Source organism: Gorilla gorilla, chromosome 16 (assembly GCF_029281585.2).
Source record: "Gorilla gorilla gorilla isolate KB3781 chromosome 16, NHGRI_mGorGor1-v2.1_pri, whole genome shotgun sequence".
In the NCBI taxonomy this organism is placed as follows: domain Eukaryota; kingdom Metazoa; phylum Chordata; class Mammalia; order Primates; family Hominidae; genus Gorilla; species Gorilla gorilla.
In genome coordinates this window covers 64501814-64522815 of record NC_073240.2, presented here as the reverse complement: position 1 = coordinate 64522815, position 21002 = coordinate 64501814, and the positions used below count along the sequence as shown (strand labels likewise).

Genomic DNA, 21002 nt, shown 5'->3' with positions numbered 1-21002 from the left:
CCTGGCTAATTTTCATATTTTTTAAAAGAAACAGGGTTTTGCCATGTTGCCCAGGCTGAACTCGAACTCCTGAGCTCAAACAATCTGCCTGCCTTGGCCTCCCAAAGTGCTGGGATTACAGGCATGTATTTCAGCACTTACTTGAACTCTTAGCCAGTCATCCTTGGCCTGAACACAGCCTCCACAACTGTACCTGGAAATTCCTGGATGGGTTGTGAATATTAGTATCTGTGAAGTCTCTGTGTATAGGATCAAATACGGACTATATGTTTTAACATGTGCATACTCATCGTATTTACTTGTGTGCAATGCAGGTAGTTGTTTGTGTGTCAGCTGGATACAGACATAGTGCTGCTGTCACAGAGGATGGGGAATTATACACATGGGGTGAAGGAGACTTTGGAAGATTAGGTAAGATTTTTTAAAAATGTAAGTTATTCTTCTAGAAAATTAGAAATGATTAAGTTACTGAGAAGCCGTGAGAGCAGATTTACTGGGCCAAAGACTGTCATTTATTTTGTTAGTTTAAGCTCAGAGGAAGATAATTTTATATAGATAAGACCTAAATTTTAGTGCTGATATTTAAATGTAATTAAATCTAGCAAGCATTTACTGAGTGTGCCCTATTATGACCAGGCATTGTAGGGTTTCTGGGATAAAAGCAATACCATCATGATCCTGAAGTTTATAATCTAGTGGGTAATGAAAACAAGTCAACATGAGCATGAAACAGGACAACACAAGGTAAGTGCTGTGAGGGGAGCATGAAAAGAATATTCTAATGGTTCACTGAAGTGACTCTGTGACCCAGTTTAGGAGCACCTTGGAAGATTGAGAAGATGTTAGAAATGATTGTGTTTTTCATATTGCATTGCATTAAAAAAATCTCAATTCTATTTTAAAGTTGTAACATTTATTATACTTGTGAAGTCAAGGCCTAGAGAAAAAGAGTTAACGTTGTTTCTTTGTTGTTGTGTGTGTTTTATCCAAGGTCATGGTGACAGCAATAGTCGTAACATTCCAACATTAGTAAAAGACATTAGCAATGTAGGAGAGGTTTCTTGTGGCAGTTCACATACTATTGCTCTGTCTAAAGATGGGAGAACTGTATGGTCTTTTGGAGGAGGAGACAATGGTATGTAAAAAGTTATTTATCAGTAGCTTTGGCTTTTTTCTTGAGTTTTTTAAAAATTTATTTTTCAGTTATATATGCCTAGTGTAGAATGACTCAAATACAGATGAGCAGAAATTCAAAAATGAACTGAGCTTTTACAAATGTTACTTTAACCATTGTTAACATTTTGGAAATAGACTTCTAAATAAATACACATTTATACAAATATTTACATATATTTCTACTTAGATGTGTTTTTAAAAACCAAAGTATACCTACATGTGTATGTTTTATATAAGTTAATATATGTTTTGACATATATATGTTTTACTCTAATAGTTTTTTTTTTTTTTTTTTTTTTGAGACAGGGTCTTGCTTTGTTACCCAGGTTAGAGTGCAGTGATGCAAACCTGGCTCACTGCAGCCTTAACCTCCTGGGCTCAAGCGATCCTCCTGCCTCAGCCCCCCAAGTAGCTGGGACTACAGGCATGCACCACCATGCCTGACTAAGTTTTGTATTTTTTTTAGAGACAGGATTTTGCTTTATTGCCCAGGCTGGCCTCGAACTTCTGGGCTCAAGTGATCTGCCAGATTTAGTCTCCCAAAGTGCTTGTATTACAGGCATGAACCTCCGTGCCCGGCATGAGTATCTTTTTTATATCAACAAGCATGACTCTACATCATTCTTTTAAATGGCTTGAAGTGTTCTTTTATTTGATGGTGGCACAATTTATAAAACCAGTTTCTTATTGTTGAGTATCTAGATGGTTTCAATTTTTTTCAGTATTAACAACACAATGAATGACTAAATCTTTGTCTACTTTAATTAGTCACTCCTACTAGCAGTGTGAATGCTTACTTCCCCATAGTCTTCAACAACAGCATGTATTAAATTTAATTAAATAATTTCAATAGTGAAAATGGTATCATTTAATTTATACTTTTTTTTATTCCTGGTGTGGTTGGATTTATAGATGGTTGGCCATTTGTTTTTCTTCTTTAATGATTTGTCAAGTTTTCAATTTCATGAGCTATTGATTTTTTTAAAAGTTTATGAAAAATTATATGCATATACATTCTTTTTTAAAGTTTATGAAAAATTATACGCATATAGTACCTGTATATTTTGTCAGCAAATTTGAAGTTAGAAATATAGCCATTAAAGGGGGAGAAAGACAGAAAAATAATTTTCTGTTTCTTTTAAAGTGATTTTAAATTGCTTGATTTTAATTGCTTGAAATTAAGATATAAAAGGCTATCAGTGGTTGTTAACTTTCTTGTAATAAAAATGCTCGTTTGTTAACATCCTCAGCTATCAGAAACATAGCTTTTCGTATCTGCCAGGTTAGTGATGGAAACATTAGAGCTCTTTATCAACTTTAATAGTGTTAAAAAGAGTAGAGTTTCTTTAAAACAAGTAAATTGTTTAATGTGTTTGTTTTTATAGGTAAACTTGGTCATGGTGATACCAACAGAGTTTATAAACCTAAAGTTATTGAAGCTTTACAAGGGATGTTCATTCGCAAAGTTTGTGCTGGGAGCCAGTCTTCACTTGCTTTGACATCAACAGGGCAGGTAGGACTAAGGAATGAGTATAAAAGACTTAGAGTATTTCAGAGGATTAGGTGACTAAAAAGTAATAATTGTATTTAAATTTTAAAGTTCAAATAAATATATTTTTAGGCAACATGCTAAAATGAAATATCTTCTTCTGTTTGAAGTAGAGTATCTGAGAAGGAACCAGGTTTTCTAACCTGGCATATGTGACCCAGATAAACCTTAGTGGAGCCTCTGTTCTTTGTATTAAACTGACTTTCTAAAATGTTTTAGCATTTAGCTTCCCTTAAACCTTTTCTAAAACATCATGGATAGTCCGGGAAAGCTGAACTAGATCTTGATGGAACCAGTGATATGAACTAAGAAGGCAAGAGGGTGATCAAAAAGGAGGGTAAAGAGAAAACTTAGGTATGGAAAATATTCTGAGAGAGTTAGGTGTTTCTGAGAAACAGTGTGAAGTCAAGCTTAGGATAGTCGGAATTTTATGAGCCTTTATAAAGGCTCATAAGCTTTGTACTTTTATAGCTTATAAGCTTCAAACTTTTACATGTGTATTTTCACTCTTACCCTATTTGTTTGTTGAGGATAGGGAGGAGCCAGGTATAATTACAGACTGACGGTATTTGTCCCTGTGTATCCATCAGTGATGGCAGTAAAAAAGTGAGCTGGCCACTTATTCTGTCATGTATAGGAGGCCACCTTGTGTCAGGCAGTGGTATAAAAGTGTTTTATGACTAATTCACAAGGCAGAGGAGCAGAAAAGCAGAAATCAGCATATAATTTGATTATTCACTGAGAAACTAGAATGCCTTGTGTTCTAAAAATCTTCAAGCTATTCATCATTACATTAGCTAGTTGCTGCCTTAAGAATATCTCTTCTACGTGTTTCTCACTATGGTTTTTGTAGTAAGAATCCATGAGTTGAAGTTAGAAGATGCTTATGTATTTGATGTATACACACAGGCAAATAACAGACATCCCTTGAGCATCATGTGCTTCTTTTTTTATGAAGGAGTAATAATTTCTGCTTTGCATACAAGTGATCACATAAGATAATCATTAGAATTGAGAGTTTCTGTAGATTATCCAATACTATTCAACTATTAGTTGGTAGTGGTAGTAATAATAGTAATAATAATAGTAAATCCATTACATTGAATTCCAAGAGAACTTGTAAACTGTTTGCTCTATAGAATAGTTGTATTATGAGTACCTTAAGTTATATGAAATCAAATATATATGCTTGAAAAAAATAAAGTCAGAAATACTTTTAATGGGTAAGAATAGTTTTCTTTACCATTAAACTTGAGCATGAAATAATGATCAACATTTGCTTTTCCCTCAGTCTGTCTCAGCACTTTCAGGCCTCTTCTGTACTGACTTCCCACCATACTATACTGTATGGTCCAGTCTCTAAAGGCAAGCCAAGTATTTCTCATTTGGTGCTCAACCGAAGGAACGCTGCAAGAGAAAACTCTATGTAGGCCTTACTGAGTGACAGTATTACAGTGATGTGTCACCTAATGGGATATGTTCTGAGAAATGTGTTATTAGGCCATTTTGTTATTGTGAGAACATTGTAGAGAGTATCACACAAACCTAGATGGTGTAGCCTACTACGCTCCTAGACTATATGGTATAGCCTATTGCTCCTAGTTTACAAACCTGTACTGCATGTTACTGTACTGAATACCTTCAGAAATTGTAATATAATGGTAAGTATGTATCTAAACATATCTAAACATAGAAAAGGTACAGTAAAAATACTGGCATCAAAGCTCCGTTAGATCTTAAGGGACCACTGTTGTATAATGTGGTCTGCTGTTGACTGAATGGTGCATGAGTGTATATGATACTTTATGAGTGATTTAGGAAATCTTGTGTGATGATTTTGAGTATACATTATTTCACTGTCGTTATCTTTAGTTTCTAACATCTCCTAAAATATGCCTTATGTACTGGAATTTTGTTGCATTCTATACTTAAGTAAGTTATCTGGAAACAAGTACAAATATATGTTCTCATTTTATTTTATTTTGAACTCAGGGTCTCACTCTTTTGCTCAGGCTGGAGTACGGTGGCACAAACATGGCTCACTGCAGCCTTGACCTACCTCCTGGGCTCAAGAGATCTTCCCCATCCCAGCTCCCAAGTAGCTGGGACCACAGGCCTGTGCCACAATGCTTGACCAATTTTTTTAAGTTTTTGTGGAGATCAGGTCTTGCCACATTGTCCAGGCCGGTACTGAACTCCTGAGCTTGGGTGATCCTCCTGCCATAGCCTCCCAACGTGCTGGGATTACAGGCTTAAGCCACTACACCCGGACAGTGCTCTTTATTTTTAATTGAAGTGGTTTAATCTCTCAGCAGCAGTCTTTCCTAAAATAATTGCAAGGCAAAAACAAATTCTCAAATTTGATGGCATGAAGATAAGAATCTATATAATCTTACCAAAATCTATTGAAGATAAAGAAAAAAAATCATTCAGATTGCTGATTGTTTTGATTTTGTTGATTTTGGATTGCCAAATTGTCAGTCACTCACCTATTTGTCTTACCAAAGACAAAATTTTTTTTTCCCACCTAACCCTTTCCCCAAGCATCTTAAATCAGTTAGTGATTCTTTTGGTATTCATTAGTCAAAAATGAAGATGTTTAAGGGGAACTACCTTGTTACTGCTTCACATGGCCCTCTTTGTAAGTGATAATTATTGCAATAATGAGGTGAGGTATTTCTAAAACTAAATAATAAACATCAGTTTTGTGATTTATATAATCCATTTTATATGATAATACCTTGTTCTAATCTTAAATCTCACCGGAATAGTGAGAGACACATAAAGGAGAAGTTTTAAGACAGTATTTTCAAAGCTGGTAAGATGGGGCAAATATAACAAATTGCCAGCCAATTAGTGGTTTAGCAGACCCTCTCAGAAGACCTTTCTGTTTTTTCTATGACCAGTTATTTTTATTTTCAGATCAGCTGTTTTTCTGCCTATACAGTGAATGCCTAAAGGCAGCATGATAAATCGCTGTAACAATCTTTAAAATCATCAAAATGATTTTAACATCAGAAAGTTATTTACTATCAAACCATACTTTAGTTTCATAGATTTCATTTATCCCTAAAGCCAACAATCTAATCATCTCAGGAAGTTATGTGTAACGTATTGCTGTTTTTTTCAGGTCTATGCTTGGGGCTGTGGAGCTTGTCTAGGTTGTGGTTCTTCAGAAGCTACTGCTTTGAGACCCAAGCTTATTGAAGAACTGGCTGCCACAAGAATAGTTGATGTTTCTATTGGAGACAGTCATTGTTTGGCTCTTTCTCATGGTAAAGTCATTTGTTTTTAAGGAAATAGTATTAACTGTTGTCTTGTGTAAATATATTACATTTGAATTTGGCTTTTCTTTTATATAATACTTTATATTTTGTTTTTAGATAATGAAGTTTATGCCTGGGGCAATAACTCAATGGGGCAATGTGGTCAGGGAAATTCCACAGGTCCTATTACTAAACCAAAGAAAGTGAGTGGCTTAGATGGCATAGCTATTCAGCAGATTTCGGCTGGAACATCACATAGTCTGGCATGGACTGCTCTTCCTAGGGACAGGTAAGAGTGCCTATGTTTAAAAATTCTTGTGTGTTTTAACATAAGAAACACCAATAAAAAGTAGAAACACTAATAAAAACAAATAATTGTGCTTTGTTCATAAAATACTCTTCTGAACACATATAGTATTGCTTTTTCTCTATCATAGAAATGACATTAGATTTCTTTTTATTTGAATGTTGAGGTTAGACATGTTTCCGAAGCAAGAAGTCATACCCAGTATTTAAGACTTGTCTTTTAAACATTTTGAGTTCTCTCTCATCTCTACATGCTGATTTAAAAAAATTAAATATCTGCATATCAAGAGGAAATTAAAATAATTAAAATCAGAACTAGGCTTTATTGATTTAATGTTTAACCTCAGTGCTCTCAATCTGGTTGGTTTTTGAATTTTTTTTTTTTTTTGGAAAAAAAAATTGTCATACTTTAAATCAAGGAGGTTAATTTTTGCAGAAACTTAGCTTTTTCCTAAAGTGCTAACTGTATGTGTTTAGTCCATCAGTTGGGTGAGTTTCAGTCACTATTAGGAGATTGAATTTTAAAGAACATTTGGGTTATTTCAGATATTTTCAGATACACATGGGCTAATTTATAGCTTAGAATGTATTTTATTTGCATTCTATGCCTTTGGCTCAGGGTTTTAAAATGATACTCTAACCAATTAAAAATATTTATCGATAGTTATTCCTCTAACACAAAAGCCAAAATAAATAAGTTGAATATAAATAATTTGCTATTAGCATTAAATCTCCAACTTCCCACTTCATATGTAGATAGTTGGGTCCCAAGAACTGAAAAGTATTAACAAGAAATTTCAGGATTTTGTCTTTTAATAGATTTCAGTTATCACTCTATAGAGTCAGGATATTTTTCTTAATATGAAATATATATTTTCTGGACTCTTAGAACCAGAGGGGCTTTAGTAGATCATGTGACTCAGCCCTCTGCTTTCAGGTGAGTGGACATCCAAACCTTCCAAAGCAGGTGGTGGTTGTATGTTTTCTTCTTAAAGATGGCAAATTCTTGGTTTTCCTTAGTTGCTAAAATGAAAGGTTTTATCACTTTCATAATCAGTAATGTCTTCTTTGTATCTTGTTGAAATCATTCAGCTTTAATGTATATATGTATATATATATTTTTTGAGATGGAGTCTCACTCTGTCGCCCAGGCTGGAGTGCAGTGGTACAGTCTCTGCTCACTGCAGTGTCTGCTTCCCAGGTTCAAGTGATTCCCCTGCCTTAGCCTCCCGGATAGCTGGGACTACAGGCATATACCACCATGCCCGACTAATTTTTATATTTTTAGTAGAGATGGGTTTTCACCATGTTGGCCAGGCTGGTCTTGAACTCCTCACCTCAGGTGATCTGCATTCCTTGGCCTCCCAAAGTGCTAGGATTACAGGCATGAGCCACCGTGCCCGGCCAATATATGTTTTAATTTTCGTTTTTGATTGTGCATAAAAATTTCATTTTAAGACTGTTTTATTATTTTCTTATGTGTCCTTCTAGACAAGTTGTTGCATGGCACCGACCTTATTGTGTAGATCTTGAAGAGAGTACCTTCTCACACCTGCGTTCTTTTCTTGAGAGATACTGTGATAAAATAAACAGTGAGATTCCCCCACTCCCTTTCCCTTCATCAAGGTATGTTATATGTATGTTTTGTATCTGTGTGTGTGTGTGTGCGCGCGTGTGTGCATGTGTATAAATTATTCCTTTTGAGTTTTGACTTACTGTTCTTTCTTGTTTGGTTTCCCAAGTTATATGAAACTTTTTTATAATCTAGAAAAGAGCTAAACTTAGATACTTATTGATAATAACTTCTAGGAAAAAGTTACTTGTAATTTCACAAATCATGTTTTAAAAATTACTGTTGTTCATGACTTGACAAAATTTTTTTTTTTTTAAGATGGTGTCTTGCTCTGTCGCCCAGGCTAGAGTGCAGTGGCATGATCTCAGTTCACTGCAGCCTCTGCCTCCTGGGTTCAAGCGATTCTCTTGCCTCAGCCTTCTGAGTAGCTGGGATTACAGGCACCCACCATCATGCCCAGCTAATTTTTGTATTTTTAGTAGAGGCGGGGTTTTGCCATGTTGGCCAGGCTAGTCTCTAACTCCTGACTTCAGGTGATCCACCCACCTCGGCCTCCCAAAGTGCTGGGATTACAGGCATGAGCCACCGCACCTGGCCAACAAAATTTTTAAAGATATAAAAATGTTACCCAAACTGGATAGCACAGGCACTTTTATGTTCCGAGAATTCATAGACGTTTATTTGGTTTCAGAGAACACCACAGTTTTCTCAAGCTGTGCCTGAAGCTACTTTCAAATCACCTTGCTCTTGCGCTTGCGGGAGGGGTAGCTACCAGCATTCTCGGGAGGCAGGCAGGTCCACTTCGAAATTTGCTCTTCAGACTGATGGACTCAACTGTCCCAGATGAAATCCAAGAGGTAAGAGAATAGGACTTGTGAATCTGTATCTCAAATCACGTCTTTCTCTGAGATTTTAGCTATACAATATATTCAACTGTACATTGGGCAATTTCAATTGGATGTTGTTTCCCTTACTCCTGTTTTCTTGGTGAGAGTGTTTTTGGTTAACTCATCCTTGAGACAAAGGTCAGATGCCATCTCTGAGAAACTTTTTATTCCTGCTCTCCCACCAGATTTGGTTTTTCTTGTATATGTTCTCATTACATCACATTGTATTCTAGTTGCTTATTTACAAACATGTCACTCTTTTTTCACCAGAAGATGAGTTCCTGAGGGCAAGGACCTAGGGCATGGCTTGGTCAGTAGTAGTAACTGAATAAGTGGACTGGATCATCTACTAGAACTGTAACCAGAGCTAAGGAGAGAAAGGTCAGCTTAAGGAGGAAGAAGTGGCCTAGAATAGAATACTGGTTATAAATAAGGAGAGTATAGTTTAAAAAAACATTTAGTATTATAATACAATATTAAATTTGGGGGAAACAAAAATATCTATATATTTGTAATACAAAATACAGAAAATAAACTCTTTTGGCAGGTAATAATAGAAAGTACAGTAATTTTTAAACCAGTGCACTCCTAAATTATCAGTGGATCAAAGAAAGAAATTACAAGATAAATTTAATACTTAAGATTAATGAAAACAAAAACTTAACATACCAAAACTCATGAAATGCAGCTAAAGCTGTGCTTGGAGGAAAATTTATAGCTTATAAACATCTATATTAAAAAAATGTATATCGAATCAGTAATTTAACCTTCTACCTTAAGAAATTAGGAAAAGAAGAGTCAACTCAACCCAAAGCAAGTAGAAAAAAGGAACTAATGTAGATTAGAGTGAAATTAAAAAAATAAAGAACAGAAAAACAATTGAGGAGATCCAGGAAACTAAATGTTTGTTCTTTGAAAAGACAAAATCAACAAACCTCTGGCTGGACTGACCAAGAAAAATGAGAGAGGACTTAAATTACTCAAATGAGGAATGAAAGACAAGATATTACTACTGACCCTACAGAAATCAAAAGGGAAATTGAGAGGCAGAGCAAGATGGTGGAATAGAAGGCTCCACTGATCATTCCCCCTGCCAAGGACACCACTTTAACAACTCTACACAGAAAAAAACACCTTCATAAGAACCAAAAATCAGGTGAGCACTTACAGTACCTAGTTTTAACTTCATATCACTGCAAGAGGCTCTGAAGAGATAGAAAAAACAGTCCTGAATAGGCAGTGCCACTCCTCCCCCTGCAGCAGTGGCAGTATGGCGCAGAGAGTGTCTCTGGGTGCTTGGGGAGGGAGAACACAACAATTGTGAGGCACTGAACTCAGTGCTATCCTGTTAGAGCAGAAAGGAGAACTGGACCAAACTCAGCTGACACCTGTGCACAGAGGGAGCATTTAAACCAACCCTAGCCAGAGGGGAATTGCTGATCCCAGTGATCCAAATTTGAATTCCTGCAAGGCTTGCCACTGAGGGCTATAGTGCTCTGTGTCTCCAAGTAAACTTGAAAGGCAGTCTAGGCCAAAAGGACTGCAACTCTTAGGAGAGTCCTAGTGCTGAACTGGTCCCAGAGACAGTGGACAGAGGGGCAGGTGACATACTGAGACACCAGCTGGGGTAACCAAGGGAGTGCTGGCTCACCCCCCGCCGCCCCGACCCCAGTGCCAGGCTACACAGCTCGTGGCTCCAAGAGAGACCCCTTTCTTCCACTTGAGAGGGAAGAGTGGGCAGGACTTTGTCTTGTGTCTTAGATAACATCTTGGTCATAGCAGGATAGGGGACCAGTCAGAGTCGCAAGGCTCCCTATTCCAGATGCCAGCTCTCAGATGACATTTCTAGACATGCCCCGGGCCAGAAGGGAACCCACTGCCTTGAAGAAAAGGACTAAGTACTGGCAGCATTCATCACCTGCTAACCGAAGAGCCCATGGGCTGTGAATAACCAGCATTGATACCCAGCTGCTATGTCAGGGGCCTTGGGTGAGCCTCTGAGACTTTCTGGCTTCAGGTACCAGCACAGCCATGGAGGGACAGAGTACCAAATACACTCTTGGGATCCCTGATTCCAGGACTTGATTCTTGGATGGCATTTCTAGACCTGTCCTGGGCTACAGGAGAACCCACTGCCCTGAAGGGTGAGTCCTAGGCCAGCCAGTATTCACCATAAGCTAACTTAAGAATCCCTGGGCCTTAAGCTTAAGGGAACATTGGTGCTTGTCTGGCAATACTCCTTGTGGCCTGGGGTGGTGGTAGCTATGGGGTGAGGCTCCTCTAGCTTTGGAAAGGGGAGGCACAAGTGAAAAAGACTTGTGTCTTGTGGTTTGAGTGCCAGCTCAGCCATAGTACAATAGAACATTGGGTAGACCTCTAAGGTTTTTGACTCTAGTCCCTGACTCCCAGATGGCACCTCTAGACCCACCTGAGGCTTGGGGGACCTCACTCCCCCTGAAGGGAAGGACACGGCCTGGCTGGCTTTGCCACTGGCTGATTGTGGAACCATAGAGTCTTGAGCGAACATAGGCAATAGCCAGGGAGTGGTTACGGCAAGCTTGGGTGAGACCCAGTGCTGTGCTGGTGCTGTGCTAGCTTTAGGTCTGACCCAGTGCAGTCATAGTGTTGGCCACAGGGGTGCTTGTGTCACTCCACCCCCAGCTTTAGGTGGCTGAGGAGAGAGAGAGAGAGAGAGAGAGAGAGAGAGAGACACACACACACACACACACACACTCTCTCTCTCTCTCTCTCTCTCTCTCTCTCTCTCTCTCTCTCTCTCTCTGTCTCTCTCTCTCTGAGACTGTTTGGGAGAAAGTAAGGGAAGAGAACAAGAGTCTCTGCCTGATAATCCAGAGAATTCTCCCAGATCTTGTCCAAGACCATCAAGGTGGTACCTCTATGAGGCTGCAAGAACCACAACATTACTAAAGCAGATACAGTTTAGATCACAATACCCAAGTCCTTTAAAATATCTGTAAAGCGCAAGAAGGATGGGTACAGATAAGCCCAGACAGTGAAGACTACAATAAATACCTAACTCTTCAATATCTACTGGCATCCACACCATCCATGACCTAACCAAATGAACCAAAGAAGGCACCAAGGACCGATCCTGGAGGAACAGATTTGTGACCTTTCACACAGAGAATTCAAAATAGCTTTGTTGAGGAAAGTCAAAGAAATTCAAGATAGCACAGAGAAGGAATTCAGAATCCTATCACATAAATTTAACAGAGATTAAAATAATTTGAAAGAATCAAGTAGAAATTCTGGAGCTGATAAATGCAATTGACATTTTGAAGAATGCCTCAGAATCCTTTAATACCAGAATTGATGGCAGAAGAAAGAATTAGTGAGCTGGGCATGGTGGCTCACGCTTATAATCCCAGCACTTTTGGAGGCCAAGGTGGGTGGATCACAAGGTCAAGAGATAGAGACATTCCTAGCCAACATGGTGAAACCCCTTCTCTACTAAAAATACAAAAAAAAAATTAGCTGGTTGTGGTGGCACATGCCTGTAGTCCCAGCTACTCGGGAGGCTGAGGCAGGAGAATCGCTTGAACCTGGGAGGTGGAGGTTTCAGTGAGCCCAGACTGCGCCACTGCACTCCAGCCTGGTGACAGAGTGAGACTCCATCTCAAAAAAAAAAAAAATAGAAAAAGAAAAAAAGAAAAAAAAAAGAAAATACACAGAGGAGACAAAAGAAAAAGAATAAAAAAGGTTGAAGCACACCTACAGGATCTAGAAAATAGTCTCAAAGGGCAAGTCAAAGAGTTGTTGGCCTTAAAGAAAAATCTCATGAAGAAAAGCCCAGGACCAAATGGCTTCACTTGTGAATTCCACAAAATATTTAAAGAAGGATTAAGACTAGTTCTTCACAAACTCTTCCAGAATGTAGAAGAGAAGCTAATACTTCCCAACTATATTTTGTGAGGCCAGTATTACCCTAATTGTGGACCAAAACATTGCAAGAAAACTATAGACCTGCTATTAAAGTACTCTGATGCATTCTTCAGTATCCATTATGAAGATAGATGTAAAAATTCTCAACAAACTACTAACAAACCAAATCCAGCAACTTACCTAAAAGATTGTACCCCATGACCAAATGGGATGTATCCGATTTTCAAAGTATGAAAATCAATCAATATAATACACCATATTAATAGAAAAAAATGAACAAAAACAATGTGATTATCTGGATGCTGAAAAAGCATCTGACAAAGTTCAACATTCTTTCATGATAAAAATATTCAACAAACTAGGAATAGAAGGGAACTTTCTTAACCTGATAAAGGGCATCTATGAAAAAGTTATAGTTAATATCATATTCAATGGAGAAAGACTGAAAACCTTCCCCCTAAGATCAGGAATCAAATAAAGACTTCCACTCCTGCCATTTCTATTCTAGCTGGGGCAGTTATATAAGATAATGAAATAAAACTCATGTAGATTGAAAAGGAAATTGTAAAACTATTTCTGTTTGCGGATGACATGATTTTGTGTGTAGAAAATCCTAAGGAACACACACACACTCATACACAACTATTAGGGCTAATAAACGAGTTCAGCAGAGCTTCAGGGTAAAAGATAAATGTACAAAAATTGTTTCTATACACCAACAATGTACAATCAAAAAATGAAATTAAGGAAACAAGTTTATGTACAAAAGCATCAAAAAGAATAGGATACTTAGGAATACATTTAACAAAAGAAGTGTAAGACTTGTACACTGAAAGAACAAAACATTATTGAAAGAAATTAAAGAAGACCGAAATAAATGGAAACACACCTCATGTTTATGGATTGCAAGACTTAATATTGTGAAGATGTCAATACTTTGCAAATTGGTTCACAGATTGAGTGCAATCACTATCAAAATTCTTGCTGGCTTTGTTTGCCAGAAATTGATAAGCTGATCCTAAAATCATATGGAAATTCAAGGATCCATAGTAGCCAAAACAGTCTTGAAAAAGAAGAGGAAAGTTAGAAGGCTCACACTTTCCAACTTCAAAACATACTACTTTAGAGTTACAGTAATAAAAATAGAGTGGCTGTGTCAGAAGGATAAATATATAGATCAATGGAATAGAATTAAGAGTCTAGAAATAAACTCATACATCTGTGGCTTACTGATTTTCTACAAGAGTGCCAAAATTATTTCATGAGAGAATGGTGTCTCATGGTACTTGGACAACTGTATACCCACATGCAAAAGAATGAAGTTGGCCCCTTACATCATATACAAAAAAATTAAAGTGGATTAAAGACCTAAATATAAGAGCTACAACTGTAAAACTCAGAAAACATAGGGCCAGGCACATGCCTGTAATCCCGGCACTTTGGAATGCCGAGGCAGGTGGATCACCTGAAGTCGAGTTCAAGACCAGCCTAACATGGTGAAACCCCGTATCTACTAAATACAGAAATTTAGCCGGGTGTAGTGGCGTGTGCCTGTAATCCCAGCTGAGGCAGGAGAATTGCTTGAACCCAGGAAGCGGAGGTTGCAGTGAGGTGAGATCACACCATTGCACTCCAGCCTGGGAGACAAGAATGAAACTCTGTCGCAAAAAAAAAAGATGGGCCCGGCGGGGTGGCTCACGCCTGTAATCCCAGCACTTTGGGAGGCTGAGGCGGGCGGATCACGAGGTCAGGAGTTCGAGACCAGCCTGACCAACATGGTGAAACCCCATCTTTACTAAAAATACAAAAATTAGCCAGGTGTGGAGGTGCACGCCTGTAATCCCAGCTACTTGGGAGGCTGGGGCAGGAGAATTGCTTGAACCTGGGAGGCAGAGGTTGCAGTGAGTGGAGACCGCACCATTGCACTCCAGCCTGGGCGACAGGGCAAGAGTCCGTCTCACAAAAAAATAAAAAAAAAAACAACATAGACGTAAATCTTTATCACCTTGGATTAGGCAATGGTTTCTTAGCTATGACATCAAAAGCACAAACAACCAAAGGAAAAATAAATTGGACATCATCAAAATTAAAAACATTTGTGCTTCAAAGGATACTTTCAAGAAAATGAAGACAGCACACAGAATGGGAGAGATACTTGTAAGTCATATATCTGATGAGGTTCTAGTTTCTAGAATATATAAAGAATTCTTACAACTCAACAATAAAAAAGATACCCCAGTTTTAAAAATGAACAAAGAATCTGAGTAGACATATCTCTAGAGAAGAGATACAAATAGCCAGTAAACACATGAAAAAATGTTCAACATCATTAATTATTAGGGAAATACAAATCAAAACCACACTGAGATACCAGTTCACACCCACTAAGTGACAGTAATCAAAAAGGCTGACTAATAGCAAACATTGGAGGAGGTGGAGAAATTAGAACCTTCATGCATTGCATGAGAATGTAAAATGGTGCAGGTGCTTTGGAAAACAGGCAGTTCCTTAAATAGTTAAACATAGAGTTACTGTATGATCCAGCAGTTGCACTACTAGGTCTGTACTCAAGAGCATTGAAAACATATGTCCACACAAAAACTTGTACATGAATGTTCATAGCAGCATTATTTATAATAGTCAAAAGGTGAAAACAACATGTGTCTGTCAACTGATAAACAAATGAACAAAATTTGGTATATTCATACAACGTAATATTATTTAGCCATAAAAAGGAGTGAAGTAGTGATACATACTACAACCTAACCGAACCTTCTAAATATTATCCTAAGTGGCTGGATACGGTGGCCCACACCTGTAATCTGCACACTTTGGGAGGCTAAGGTGGGCAGATCACTTGAGTCCAGGAGTTTGAGACCAGCCTGGCCAAATGGTGAAACCCTGTCTCTACTAAAAATACAAAAATTAGTTGAGTCTGGTGGCGCATGCCTGTAGTCCCAGATACTTGGGAGGCTGAGGCACAAGAATTGCTTGAAACCGGGAGGCAGAGGTTGCGGTGAGCTGACATCATACCACTGCATGCTAGCCTGGGCAACAGAGTGAGACTCTGTCTCAAAGAAAAAAAAAAAATATGCTAAGTGAAGAAGCCAGACACAAAGGGCCGTATATTGTGTAAGTCCATTTATTTATTTATTTATTTGTTTGTTTGACAGAGTCTTGCTCTGTCGCCCAAGCTGGAGTGCAGTGGCTCGATCTCGGCTCACTGTAACCTGTACGTCCTGGGTTCAAGCGATTATCCTGCCTCGCCTCCCGAGTAGCTGGAACTGCAGGCGCACACCACCATGCCCAGGTGGGTTTCACCATGTTGGCCAGGCTGGTCTTGAACTCCTTACCTCAGGTGATCTGCCTGCCTTGACCTCCCAAAGTGCTGGGATAAGAGGCATGAGCCACCGCGCCCGGCCTATATAACTCCATTTATATGAAATGTGCAGAGTAAGCAAGTCCATAGCAATACCTTAGTGGGCTGGGTGCAGTGGCTCACGCCTATAATCCCAGCACTTTGGGATGCCGAGGAGGGTAGATCACTTGAGATAAATAGTTCGAGACCAGCCTGGCCAACATGGTAGAACCCTTTTTTACTAAAAATACAAAAATTAGCCTGGCGTTGTGGCGCATGCTTGTAGTCCTAGCCGCTTGGGAGGCTGAGGCAGGAGAATCGCCTGAACCTTTGAGATGGAGGTTGCAGTGAGCCGAGATCACGCCACTGCACTCCAGCCTGGGCAACAGAACGAGGCTCCATCTAAAAAAAAAAAAAAAAAAAAAAAAAAAAGTATATTAGTGGTTGTTGGAGGTCTTGAGCAGGGATAGGGAATGACTGGTAATGGGCACGTGGCTTTTTTTCTTTTGGTAGTAAAGAAGATATTCTAAATTGGATAGTGGTGATGGTTGCACAACTCTGAATAGACTAAAAACCATTGAATTTTATACTTTCAAGAGGTGAATTCTGTGGCATGTGGATTATATGTCAATTTGAAAAAAAAAATAAACTGACTTTTCAAGTAGAGGGACATATCCCCTCAAATGGGGTTGGAGGAATATCCTGGTGGTGAGTAGGAACTGTGATGATTTAATATTTATCAGAAACGGGATAGTGTAAGATTTTGAAAAGGGTAAAAGTACTAGAATAAAATAAGGAAAAGTAAACTTAAAAAATTATATTTTGGGTTATCTTTTTATTCTTTGGGTCTCTTTGACAGCCATTGCATCTTAGAAGAATACTTGGAGATAGATTGTTCCAGGATGTTATACACAGGCTGTTTCTGTTTACAGCTATTTGTGTTCCTCTTTTCTTATTTCTGAAACTTCTAGTAATTTATCTATTTGCAGTAACCACATTGCTGCTGTTTCTTGTATGCTTTCCCACCATTTTCCTTTGACCCTCTCTGAATTTTCTTCTTTTAAAAATTTTTTTATTTGAACTACCTGTAGACTTAAGGAAATATTGCATAAATAATAGTTTTCATATGTCTCTCACCCACCTTCCTATTATGTTAATGTCTTACATAAACATTATATAATTATCAAAACAAAGAAATTAGTATTGTTTAATACTATTAAGTAAACATCTTATTAGAAATTTTGTCAGTTTTCTACTGATGTCCTTGTTTTGTTGCAGGATCCTATTTGGGATCCCATATTGCTTTTAATTGTTATTTCTCTTCTGTAACAATTTAGTGTCCTGCAACAATTCCTTAGTCTTTCTTTGTCTTTCCCGAGCTTGACATTTCATGAGTATTATTTAATTATTTTATTGAATATCTCTGTCATTTTTTTCATGATGGGATTGAGTTATGTATTTTGGGCAAGAATACCACAGAAATAATGTGTCCTTGGTATGTTATTACATGAGGTTAATGATGTCCATATATCTTATTACTGACAATGTTGGCCTCAATCACATGGTTAAGGTGGTTTCTGCTGGGTTTCTTCATCCATCAGTAGCTTCTGAGAGAGGACTGATAGAAAATACATTAAATGAAAATATGCTCACACTTAAACAGTTTGACAATTGAATATCTTCATGAATGGTTTAGGCATAAAATTCTAAATTGGAAATCATTTTTCAGTAAGACTTGTGAAGTCATTGCTTCATTGTCTTCTAGTTTTCAGTGGTGTTACTTAGAAAATCAGTGCGCTTCAAATTTTTGATCCTTTGTATGGAAATCTGTTTTTCTCTCTAGATGCTGTATAGCAAGTTCTTCTTGTCCTTTGTGTTCTCACATTTCAAAATGATATGAACTGATGTGGGGAAAGTCATAACCTTCAATATTAAAAAATTATCTTGGCCAGGCACAGTGGCTCACGCCTGTAATCCCAGCACTTTTGGAGGCCGAGGTGGGCGGATCACCTGAGGCCAGGAATTGAAGACCAGCTGGCCAATATGCAAAACCCCTTCTCTACTAAAAAAAAAAAAAAAGATATATATATATATATATCTGGAAAAAAGATATATATATATATCTGGAAAAAAGATATATATATATATATCTGGAAAAAAGATATATATATATCTGGAAAAAAAAATATATATATATATCTGGAAAAAAGATATATATATATATCTGGAAGTGTTTTGTTGATTTCCTCTTCATTGTTTTCTGTGTTCTTTCTTTCTCTCTGGAACTCCTTTTTATTGGGATACTTGACCTCCTGAGCCAGTCCTCTTAATTTTCTTGTGTTTTCCTTCCTGTTTTCCATCTTTTCCCCCCTCTGCTTTATAAGAAATTTAATTCTATATTCTAGCCCTTCTATTGAGATTTTCTGTTTCTTTTATCATCTTTTTAATTTATAAGAGCTCTTCATTCTGGAAGTGTTCCTTTTTTAGTAGCCTCCCGTTCTGTCTTACACTTTTTGAAGATACTAATTTTTGTTCTTGTTTCTATGTACTTTTTTTTTTTAAATTAGACCATTTCTGTTAGTTTTAGTCTCTGTCATAATAAAGGCTTTCCTCAAATTTCTAATAACCTTTGGCTTCGAAGCCAATCATGGGTAAGAGTGTGATGCTATGGCCGGGCGTGGTGGCTCACGCCTGTAATCCCAGCACTTTAGGAGGCTGAGGTGGGCAGATCACCTGAGGTCAGGAGTTCGAGACCAGCCTGGCCAACATGGTGAAACCCCATCTCTACTAAAAATACAAAAATTACCTGGGCATGGTGGTGCATGCCTGTAATCCCAGCTACTTAAGGCTGAGGCAGGAAAATCGCTTGAACCCCAGAGGCGGAGGTTGCCGTGAGCCGAGATTGTGCCACTGCGCTCCAGCCTGGGCGACAAGAGCAAGACTACGTCTCAAAAAAAAAAAAAAAAAAAAGAGAGTGTGATGCTAAAAGGCTGAAGGATGCTAAAAGTTCTCTACACAGAGAGAGATGAGGTTTATCAAATTTATTGTAGATTGATGTGACTGGGCTATATTTTAGGGGAAGGTAACATTTCATGTCTGTCACTTAAAGTCTTTTCTACTGGGCTAGTGAGATTCTTCAAAGGAAGGCTCTTCTAAACTACTGCTACAAGGTATAAACCTGAGTGACAGTCTTCTGGTGAGGAAAAAGAGTTTAGGAGTCTCAGTATTCAGAATGAACACTTTGTCTTAAAATCACCCAATTTTAGTTTGGTAAGCTGTGCCTATTATCTTAACCAGTTTTCAACCAATCTTCCTGTTTTGAGCTCTTCCTTTTTGCCCTCTTGCAGAAGTATATGAGCCTCTAGGAATTCTACAGTACAAATCAAAGTGTTTTTTGGTTTTTCTCATTTTTGACTTAGGGTGTAGCCATTTCAGATCTTTTAGGTCAGTTATCCTTTGTCTGTTCCTTTCTGTTTCCAAAATTTTGATGCTGTTTTTTCCTTTCCATTCTGGAGACGGGGGTCTTTTTGACTTATCCCCCCAATCCCTGCCCATTGTTTTAGATGGGCTTTTGGAAACAGAATATGTGCATTTAGTCCTTAATCCTTAGTCACCTTTGTTGAATTTCCACAGCTAAAATTTGATTTTAGCTTTGATTTTAGCTTTATTTTAGTTTGAGTAGAGTACTTTGAGAAAGGCATTAAAGATTTGTCCTGTTCTTAACTGTGTTGGAGGACACATGCTTTTGGATGGATGGGTTATTCTTCTTGTGTACTTGAATTTTTCAATCATTATAGTAATTCAAATAATTATTAATAGAACATTGACTTATAGAAAAATTGAGTATTAGAACTGACAGGCACTATGGCGTTTATCTTAGTCCAACACTGTTTTTACTGATAAAGAAGCCATGACCCAGAGAAGTTATGAGGCCTAAGATAATGCAGCTCCTATTCCTTATGCTGTTCCCACTACCTGGACCTTTGTCTAGCCAGGTCCTACTAATTCTGTAATTCTTTTTTTTTTTTAAACTTTAAATTTTAGGGTACATGTGTACAATGTGCGGGTTAGTTACATATATATACATGTGCCATGTTGGTGTGCTGCACCCATCAACTTGTCATTTAACATTAGGTATATCTCCTAATGCTATCCCTCCCTGCTCCCCCCACCCCACAACAGGCCCCGGTGTGTGATGTTCACCTTCCTGTATCCATGTGTTCTAATTCTGTAATTCTTAAATGCCTGATCCTCAGGGAGATCTTCCATGAGCCCATAGGCCATGTTAATTGCCATGTTTGTGTGCTCACGCAAGTTCTTGCACCCTTTTGCTTTCCCTATGTGACTCCTTTCACATTTATACTTTCTTGCTCAGGGTCTTTCTTTCCCATTAGACTGTAGGCTCATGAAAGCAGAGATTTTGTCTTATTCATTTCTGCACCCAAATCACTTTGCACAGAGCCTTACCAGGGTGAATGCTATAGAATCAACACTAAATATTTGTTAGGTGATGATTAGCTATTTAGTGGCAAATCCAAAATATGTATTCATAGTCTTCTTAAAGACATCTGAAGGAGGACTTGCATGCTTTCTTTTTTATCATGCCATCTTTTTTAGACTTACATGATCCTAGTAGTCAGTGAGTTCGCTTTAAGTGTGTTTTTGTTAAAAACTAAGAACCAGGCCAATCAGTACACTTTTCTCTTTTGATATTAGGTGGTAATTGAAACTTTATCAGTGGGAGCAACCATGCTGTTACCTCCATTACGAGAACGGATGGAATTACTTCATTCTCTTTTACCTCAAGGACCTGATAGATGGGAAAGCTTATCTAAAGGACAGGTAGGCCTTTGCTTGCTGTGTAAGTAAACCAGTAGTATCCTAAAAATTTGGACTGAGAAGGAAATAAAACTAATAAATTGCCATGTGTTCTTGGAGCATAAGTACTTGATGGGTTAATGTGTTATGCTGGAAGAATTCCCAG

At 38.0% G+C, this 21002-nt stretch overlaps 1 protein-coding gene across 5 annotated transcripts in view; it reads left to right on the top strand.

Annotated features, from left to right (window-relative positions):
• HERC1 (HECT and RLD domain containing E3 ubiquitin protein ligase family member 1) overlaps positions 1-21002 on the top strand; it is a 289708-nt gene that overhangs the window by 142921 nt on the left and 125785 nt on the right. For all 5 annotated transcript variants that reach the window (XM_055362535.2, XM_031002448.2, XM_055362534.2 and 2 more), the window contains 8 exons: positions 315-411; positions 992-1135; positions 2562-2689; positions 5856-6000; positions 6109-6280; positions 7789-7923; positions 8562-8727; positions 20735-20860. In XM_055362535.2, coding sequence (XP_055218510.1) covers positions 315-411; positions 992-1135; positions 2562-2689; positions 5856-6000; positions 6109-6280; positions 7789-7923; positions 8562-8727; positions 20735-20860 — 1113 coding nt within the window. The remainder of the gene's footprint in view (positions 1-314; positions 412-991; positions 1136-2561; positions 2690-5855; positions 6001-6108; positions 6281-7788; positions 7924-8561; positions 8728-20734; positions 20861-21002) is intronic.